Source organism: Phacochoerus africanus, chromosome 15 (genome assembly GCF_016906955.1).
Source record: "Phacochoerus africanus isolate WHEZ1 chromosome 15, ROS_Pafr_v1, whole genome shotgun sequence".
NCBI classification, from domain to species: domain Eukaryota; kingdom Metazoa; phylum Chordata; class Mammalia; order Artiodactyla; family Suidae; genus Phacochoerus; species Phacochoerus africanus.
The window spans coordinates 108916894-108926538 of NC_062558.1; the positions used below are offsets into that span (position 1 = coordinate 108916894).

Here is a 9645-nt window from a genome sequence, read left to right on the forward strand (position 1 = left end):
GGGCTAGGGGTGGAATCAGCGCCCCAGTTGAAAGCCTGCACCCACAGCCACAGCAATGCGGGATCCGAGCCGTGTCTGTAACCTACACCATACCTCACGGCAATGCCGGATCCTTAACCCACTGAGTGAGACCAGGGAATGAATCCATGTCCTCATGGATACTACTCATGTTCATTACCACTAAGCCACAACGTGAACTCCCAAATCGTTATTTGGAATTTCAAAAGGCTCCCAGCCAGCCAGCCTGGGGATGCCCTGGGCAGTGTTCCTTGGTCATGACCACCCACGCCATTGAATGGAGCCTCCAGACTCTGGGGGCTAAGCCAGGAGAAGGCATGGGGCTCCCAGCCTCGGCAGCAGGCTGGAGCTAGAGTGGCGGACAAACTGGCCAGGAGGCAAGGGGACATATCGAGGAAGGCAGGAGCAAAGGCCCCCATGGCCCAAAGAGCAGCAGAAAGTGCTGGACCTGGGGGCAAACAGAAGCCAGCAGGCCCGCCCAGGCCCTCTCTCCATCCTTGCACCTCTCTCCTCTCTGCATCCCACCCCCACAAAGGGCATTTGTGACAAGACTAGAATACGAGCACCCAGGGCAGAGGGGAGAATCAGTACCCATACGTACTGCACTCTCATCACACTCTCCTAAATACTCCAGTCTTCAATTTTTTTTTTTTCATCTTTTTAGGGCTGCACCCATGGCATGTGGCGGTTCCCAGGCTAGGGGTCGAATTGGAGCCATAGCCGCCAGCTTACACCACAGCCACAGCAACACAGGATCCGAGCCGCCTCTTCAGCCTACACCACATCTCACAGCAATGCCGGCTCCTTACCCCAATGAGCAAGGCCAAGGATCGAACCCGGGTCCTCATGGATGCTAGTCGGGTCCATTACCTGCTAAGCCACAATGGGAACTCCAAACATTTTTTTAATTAAAAAAAAAAAAATCCAACTAAAAGTCAAGGTCCTTAAGTGGAAGATAAAACAATAGCGGCCGTGGCTGCGCCCCTCTGAGTCTGGGCCCTACAAAGAGATCCCAAGGCCCCCTCCACCACACCCCCAACTCTTGCCCTGGATTTCAGCAGTTCCACTGCAGAGAACCATTCAGCATCCCTCCAGCCCCAGTGCCCCTCTGGCTGAATCAATTTCCTCAACAGCTCTGGAGCCTGGATGGCCTCTTCTCCGAAGTCCCCAAAGCAAACCAATGACAATTTTTTTCCCACTTGGGGAGACAGGCTGGACCAGGAGTTATGGAATATATGATCATAAAGTTGCTGAGCTTCACAGGCTGCCATAGAAACTGCCCAGAGGACAAAAGGCGAATGAATGCACAGCTGCAGTCTATAAAAATTTCACAGCCTCGGAAAAAGCTGCCGTTTCAGGCTCTGATACTGCACGACACCCATATTGATTAGAGAGTGCATTTGCCACAGTTATTTTGAGTCTGCCCAAGGCCTCCTTCCAGGATGTTCTTTTCCTCTTCAAATGGCTCTTTCGCGGCCTGCCTGTTGAAAAGGCAGGCTCCCTCTGCTTTCTACAGCCCTCCCCCATCTGAGACGTTTTGCACCCAGCAAAGATCAGGTCTGATAACTGTCCCCTGCATCCCAACACTGAAGTCCCCAAAGGAAAAATCTAGACAGAGAAAAGCCTTCCTGACCCTTCCCAAGTCCCATCACATCCCACTGGACACAGCACGTTTCAGCCCCAGGACAAAGCTGGTCCATTCGCCCAGCAGGCAAGGCACGCTCACATTGGCAGGGCTTTTGCTCCAGCATTCCCCGGGAGCTACCCGCCCTCTCTGCTTGGCAAACGCTGACCCAACCACTGTTGGGTCCCAAAGTACCCTCATAAAATGGTCCATCCTCTGAGAAGCTCCTTCGTCCGCCAAAAGTGCTTCTAATGCCAAAGCTTCCCCCCACAGCCCCATCACGATGCTGGAGTTTACAGTTAGGTGTCCGCTGCCCAGTCCTCTCAACTACATCTTTGAGGGCAGGGACTTGCCCATTCCCAGCTGGAACCTCACCACCCAGGTCGGGTACGGGTACCACACACATTCACTGAATTAAGTAACGAAACTCTTCTCCTGATCCTATCATAATGACTCTCACTGAGCAAGCATCATAAGGCACCAAGCACTTCCTGTACATTATCTTCCATCCTCACAAGCACCAGAGACCTTCTGTATCAGCAGCCCCATTGACCTGATAAGAAAGCAACTAAGGCTCCGAGAAGTGAAGTCACTTGCCCAAGGTCACACAGCAAATGACTGTCTTTGCTCTACACAAGCAAATGTCACTTTCATCTCATTCTGATCACAAAAGAGCTCAAGAGTTCATCCAAGTCGAAACTGACTCTGTCCTCAAAACCGAAGGTGAAGAGAGAGTGAGGAATGAGACGACTTCAAGATTCAGATCCAAAAGCAAAGGAGAGGGGCTAAAACATCTCAGACCTAGGCTGCTACCAGGGCAACAGCTGCAGGAGAAATGCCCTGAGGACAAGGCAAAGGAACAGAGAGGAGGTCTAGAGGGAACAGGTGTGGAGGGTGGCCCTGCAGCCTCAGGGGTGCTCTAGACAGATTTCTGACCCTCTGCCCCCCTCCAGGACCACATAAGATAATGCATAGGCTTCCCCCGAAGAATCTCAGCTCATTCCAACCCCTCCCCATGCAGTGTATCTCCCCAGCATCACAACACACACACACACACCAGTTCCCATCCAGATTGCATGTAGATTGCAAATTCTCTGAAACCTCCACGGGAATTTTTCAGTCTCAGCCAAGAAGAGTCTTGGGGCAAATGTGCTAATTGCTGACCTTGGCACGGAGTTTGATCCAGGAGACAGTTCTCTCCGGGGTCAGATTTCTGTCTCTGACCAGCTGGGAGTCATGAACATGTGCTCAAAAGTTCTTGAAATATGTACGCCTTTCCTGAGAGCCACAGCAGGGGCTCAGGAGTGTGAGAAGGAGAAGGCAGGTTTCAAAGGGGCCGGCAGCCGCCTCCAAACTCCAGTTCAAAAATCTCCGGAGGCAGCCACCTCTGCAAGCTGCACAAAGACCCTGCATGAGATCAAAAATCTACCCACGGCCCATGTAGAGAGACTCTCCCAGCCTTGTACCCTGAGGTGACACCACAGACACCAGGAATTCACAAAGACACACATTCTGCAAGAGAATCTGGGCAAACAAATTACATAGGTCTGTAAACACACACACATGTGCTAACCACACACCACATACACACTACAAAGCTTGGTCCTTGGAAAGGACCGAGTTTTCTCAAGAATTGAGAAGTGCGTGACAACAGGGTAAGAGAAATGATGTTTTTATGACTTGTCATGGTCAATGTCTTTAAACCTTGTATCTCCCACTCCAGGCTCCTGACCTCTTGGCATTATTCACGAGTCCTCTGGTCCAGGTCACACCTACCCCTGTCTGGGTGCTGAATATAACACAACCCAAGCCCCCAACCTAAATCCCTTGGGTCCCATTGTCTGCTTGGGGATGGCTGGATGCGCAAGTGGGAAACCAGTGCCTCACACCTGCAAGAGAAGAATTTTTAAGGTTCTGAGGCAAACAATGGGGAGAAAGGGGGAGACTAGAAACTTCAGCTCCATCCCATCCTGCGGCCCATCCCCAGCAGCAAGCCCTCAGAGCCCAAATCCACACCTCCTGCTCAGCACCCAGCCCAAGCCCCATGCACCCAAAAGGAGACATGGTGCCTGGCGAGTGTGAGGAGCTTCCCTCCTGGGTGTCAGGAAGGCTTTCTGGCTCCCATTCACAGGCACCCTGGAGGAATAAAGTGCTGGCGCAGTGGGAAGGGCCTGCCTTGCCCAGTGCAGGGTGCAGGTGTGAGGACGGGAGCTGACAGCCCCCGTAGAGGGCCCTTTGAATCCCAAGAAAGGGAGCCGGGGGCGCTCCCGGCTCCTGGCTCCTGGCTCCTGGCTTGGGAGGGACTCTGACAGGCACTGACTCGTCTATTGGCTGCAGAGCCCAGGCCCCAACGGTCCTGCCCCACCTTTAGCCCTGAATTGCGCCGGGGTGGGAGGGCCACCTCGGGGCTCCCCGCGGCCGGGGGATGGGGCCATACTCACAGGCGCTCGGTGTTCCGTGGGATGTTCTTGGGGATGGCCTGCAGCCCCGTGCCGTGGCAATCCACCGTGGTGCCAGTGCAGGTGCAGAGGGCGGGGCACGCCGTGGCACCCAGACGCCACGCGGCTGCCCACAGCAGCAGCCACAGCTCAGGCCGGACGAGCCCCGCCGAGGGCCCCCTCCGGGGCGTCAGCGCCATGGTGCCCTCACCGAGTCCCTCTTGCTTGCCAGACGGCGGCAGCCGCTTACCATCCCCGTCTGGGGTGGCCTCCAGGTGCAGCACCGGGGCAGAGCCGCCGAAGAGACCGCGGGCTTGTACGCTGCGCCCTTGAGGGCCGGGTGGCACCTTGCTCCTCCAAGCGACGGCGCCTGTGCGCGGACGGAGGGAGGGCGCCTCGGGCGGAGGGCGCTCGGCTCCTCTCCGGTTTCTCGCTGGCTGCGTCTCCCTCCCTCCAGCTCCCAACTGACTGCTGCGAGGAGGAAAATGGGCAGGCCCCGCGCGCGCACGCACCCCGCGCACACACACACACACACACACACACACACACACAAACGCTCACACCCGCACGCTCGCTCCCACCAGGCAGTCATCCATCAATCGAAAAGCACACATCCAGAGCCAGACTCCTCCCCGCCCTCCCCCCGCACCCCCTCCCTGCCTCCGCCTCCCAACGACCACTCGGCGGCCTCGCCAAAGCAGCGTACAGTTTCAAAGGTGGAACCTCCGAGGCGCGGGCAGGGGCTCTGGGGAGGGCAGCCCACAGTCCAACCTGTCAGGTCCCGACCCTCACCAGCTCTACACACACACACACACACACACACAGCGGATGCACACACTTATTCGGGGGGGGGGGTCTTATTTTGCCACCTGGACCCCTTCCCCCAGGCCACAGACACCCTTTCCCAGAGGGCAGAAATGGCTCTCCAGGCCCCACCAGCCTTGCTTTTTTAGTGCTTGGTGAGAGGAAGTCCTGAACCCCAGGTGACCTCTCCAGGCCACCTACCTCACTTAGCCTGACACCGGGGGTGTGGGGGTTGAGGAAAGTTGTGCACAAAAGCCCTCGGCCAAGCAAGTCTCCTCTTCCTCAACACTTTCTCTGACAAGACAGCAGCGACCCCACTTCTCCAAGGGGAGCCTGGAAGCTAACTCCCCTTAGGATGAGAGTGGCCCTGATTTGGATATTTGCACAGCTGGGAGATGTTAATTCTGCCCATTGGGCTATTCTGGAATCCCAGAATACCAGTGGGGGTTGGAAATCCAGCAGATACCGGTACTGTGCTCACACCAAGGTAGCCTCCCTTTCTGACAGGTGAAAACAGCTGAAAACCTGAAAATGAATATCCTGTCCTATCATCAACGGCAGAGAGGGCCAGGAAAGGGCTGGGCAGCCTGCATCAGGCCCGGAGCCTTCTCAGTCCTCTGGGCAGGCATGACTCTCACTGTAAGGCTGCTGCAGATGGGAACAGAAAATCCAGGTGGAGAGAGAATCAGCTTCAACACAGGAAAGATAAGGACCTCCCCCAAATCAAAGAGAGCTGTGGTTTGTTGGTACCCTGTAGGACCCGTATCCTTTGTCCATCAGTTGGGGCCCTAGCTTCAAGGCTGCCTACAGCCCAGAAAGAAGAAGCAGCTGAGCGGGCCAAGAAGCACTTCCCTTCCCCTCCGCAGGAGCTGGCTACTTGGGTTTCTCCTTGGAAGAAACCAGAAAGAAAAGTGACTGGTCCAGGAAGTGCTGGAGTAGACACGGCACGGTACAGCATGCCAGAGGGGATAGTGTGGTATTGATAGACTCAACAAAATTAAATTCCTTTCTTTTTTTGCTCCGCCCACAATGCGTGGATGTTCCTGAGTCAAGCATCAAACCTGCACCACCACCAGGTCCTTAACCCATGGAGCCACTGGGGAACTCCAAGATTAAATTCTTATCACCCACCAGGTACCAAAAGTCTCAGGGCTTTTCTTTGTTTTTCATTTCCATCTTACTGAAACACTTGCAATATCTCTACTGTTATAGACAGAACTGCAGCCAGTATATCACAACTACTGTGGCTGATTTTATGGGCTTCTGACAGTTCTTTTGAAAAATTTCACTCATCCTATCCACGACCTCCAACCCAGGCCCTAGGGCCTGAAGCATCAATTTGATGACAGTTCAGGGAGAAGGGGCTTTCTCGGGGGTCCCTGTGTGGTGTGAGCTTAGGAAACCTCCCCACAAGTCAAGCCAGAGCACTGTCTGCAAGGGCCTTCTCTCCCCTCTCTTTCATGAATTCCTTCTCCTCCACAGGGCGCTCAGCCCCCTTCCCCTCCCCAGTCCTCCCCAGCTGCCTCAGGCAGAGTTAAAATCCTCCTTCCTCTGAGCCTGCTGCTTTGTTTATCCCCTCTTAGCTGGAGCTCTGTTTACACATGTGGCTCCTTCCCTGATGCTCCTCCAGCGGCAAAGCCTCCCCGCCCCCACCCCAAGGCTTCCTCATGTCCTCACTTGGGCACTTAACCCAGCACCTGGCACTTAGTAGGCCCGTCACAGACGGTGCTCAGACTGCCCAAGATGTCTGAGTCTCTGACCTTCTGCGCCAGTGGTGCTTCCCCAGCCCCATGACCTCGGAGGGCTCCTTGGAAGCCGGGAACCCATGTGGGGAGGAGGGAGAGTGTTGATTAATGGGCAGCATGCCCTGGGGGCTTCCGAGTGGCAGGGCGGAGGAGTGGGAAGAGGGGTGGGAGCAGGCAGGGGGCTGCATGAGGAGCCCTGCCTGTGGCTCCCCCGAGAGCCAGCCGCTGCCCTAGAAGCTTCCAGACGAGCCTGAGCAGTGAATCCCAAGCAGGCTCTGAGCCAAAGTGTCACCGCCTGGCAAGGCCTGGCCTTTCCTTTAAAGGGGAGAAGGAAGGAGGGCCCCTCAGACCCAGGACAAAGACTCCCCCTGCCAGCCCATCATGGGAGGCCCTGCCCCAGCAGCCGGGCAGCTCCCCAACTTGGCTCCCATCCCCAGTTCCTCCACCCCAGAACCTGGCCGGCTCCCCAATCGGGGAAGCAGCTCACCATGAATGAACTCAGCTCATTAACGTTCCCAGCACATTTACTCGTTAAACCACCGCCTGACCAGCCGCACCCCACCCCCTCACCCAAGCCCCCTCGCTTTTTCAACTTCCCCTCCCAAGCCCCTCCCTCTGCTGCATCTCCCTACCCGCTCCACTCCCTCCAGCCGGGCCACCTGCTCCCTCTGCAACGGGTGGGGAGGGGGAAGTCCGGTCACACTGCTTCTGCTGGGAAGCTCCTGCAAGCCCCTTTCTGCCCACCGGCCACCAGCAGGGCAACCCCCCTGGGGAAACTTGAGGCGGGGTCTCCCCAGCCCAGTAGTGCGAGCCTCCCCCGCATCCCTGCAGCGACACACACTCAGGAATTGAGGGCCTCCTCCTGCCTGTGACTCAGGAGGAAAATACCCTCCTTCCAGCACCACCAGTCCCTCTGGGACACAAGAAAGTGGAGAGCCTGGGTGAGGTTCGCAGTGACTCGGATTTCCAAACTGCAAAAGGCAAGAACAAGGCAGAATGCCTGCCATTTCGGTATTCATTAAACACCGTTTACCAACTATCTATGTGCTATATACCTAGTGCTGGGCCACAGCAATTCAACAAGGAATGTGAATAGCCCTGACCCCCAGGGAGACGGAGGAACAGAAAGAAAAACCCACTCAGCATGACAAGTTTGGTAACAGGGAGTGTGGAATTGCAGAGAAACCAGAATGTGGGGTACAGAGGAAGCCTGGAAGGCTTCCTGGACGAGGAGGCACTTGAGCTGCATCTTGAAGGATAAATAGACATTGACAGGCAGCAAAAGAGGAAGAAAGTCTTTCTGGCCCAAGAGAACTGCATGTAAGGTAAGGCGCACAGACAGCAGCAGCATCCCCAGTGGCTGGTGGGCGGCCAGGGGGCCAGGTGGGGAGTGCCGGCAGAGGTCAGAGAGGTGCTGGGGGACACAGCCCGGAGGCCCTGGTGCAGCCATTCTCTGGCTTTATTGGGCTTTCAGAATCCCCTGGCCTGTCTCTGTGCCCAAGAACAAGCCTATACATGTGCGTACTTAGAACGCACTATCCTTCAAACCAATGACAGTAGCTTCCTGGGTGGTGGGGCGGGGGGGACTGAGTAGTAGCAAGGGGACAGTTTCAACCTATGTTGTTGCTTTTCCTACTACATTTTTTTGTTTGCTTGGGTTTGGATTTTTGGTTTTGTTTTGTCTTTTTAGGACCTCACCATGGCATAAGGAAGTTCCCAGGCTAGGAGTGAATCAGAGCTGCAGCTGCCGGCCTGCACCACAGCCACAGCAACACGGGATCCAAGCCCTGTATGCAACCTACACCACATTGCTCGTGGCAATCCCAGATCCTTAACCCACTGAGTGACGCCAGGGATTGAACTTGCATCCTCATGGATACCAGTCGGGTTCGTTACTGCTGTGCCACAGTGGAAATGCCTTTCCTACTATTTTGATTTGTTTATGTGTGTCGTATGATCTAACCCCCCCCCATTACCACCAGTACATTTTTTTTTAAATCTCCAGGGATGCTTGTTAGAAATGCTTATTCCTAAGACCCACCTGAGACCTTCTTAATCGGAATCTTCACTGTGAGCAAGCTGGAGGGTGAGGCAATGGAATTCTGATGCAGGTGGCCAGAGACCGTGCTCCAAGAAGCAAGCACTAGTGTGCTGAGTTAATGAGTTTGAACTTGGACCTGAAAACTCTGGGGAGTCATTGAAGGAAGGGGCCTGGCAGGGACAAAGGGTCTGAGGCCTGCCTGCCTCCCTCACTCCAGTCTCCACACATTGTCAATGCGGATGAGGGACATTAAAGAGAAAGACAGCCACAGGGGACTGGAGGGGGGTGGCTGGAGGGGAGGGGACAGGAGCCATGTGACACTGGTCATAACAGCTTCAATCACAAAATGCCGGAGCTGGAAAGCGATTGATAAATGATCAAATCCAAACACCACTGACCAGTTAGTGGCCCAGAGAAGTGAAGCAACCAGCCTAACCTGGCAAAGGAGTTGTAGAGATGAGCCATGAATGAGGCTGGACCCACACCTGGGTAGAACCCAGGCTTTCGTCCATCCCAGGCACTCCTCCTGACCCTGCCACCCCCACAGGGACTGAGGAAACAGGAGTCTCTGGAAGGTCATGCCAGCAGAACTCAGGATATTTTAGTTTGAAGCTCTAATCCCCTTGATATACTCAGATTTGAAGGAGGTAGACCACTTGAGGCTGTCAATGACAAAGCCTGAAGCTGGGACACACTTAAACTGAAGATCAGTGGCTTTTATAGAAGCCACCATATGCATCTAGGACAACTCTTGCAGATAAGAAACACAGGGAGCAAGAGTGAAGCAAGGCAGGGAAGGGATGAAGGGAGAGGCGATGAAAGCGAGAGAGCAGGCAGCAATTTGCTCATTCATCCATCACTGACTTCATGCCACTTATGAGCCCTGCATCAGGAATATAAGCAATTTTTGCTTGGGGTTCATTGGGCTTCTTGTATCATCTCATCTCAGTTTTCATCAAATGTGAAAACTTCCTA

At 54.9% G+C, this 9645-nt stretch overlaps 1 protein-coding gene across 1 annotated transcript in view; it reads right to left on the minus strand.

Annotated features, from left to right (window-relative positions):
• Window positions 1-4626, minus strand: part of SLIT1 (slit guidance ligand 1) — a 180711-nt gene extending 176085 nt beyond the window's left edge. Inside the window, exon 1 of the mRNA XM_047760650.1 lies at window positions 4084-4626. Coding sequence (XP_047616606.1) covers window positions 4084-4280 — 197 coding nt within the window. The 5' untranslated portion in view covers window positions 4281-4626. The remainder of the gene's footprint in view (window positions 1-4083) is intronic.
• Between the last annotated feature and the right edge of the window lie 5019 nt (window positions 4627-9645).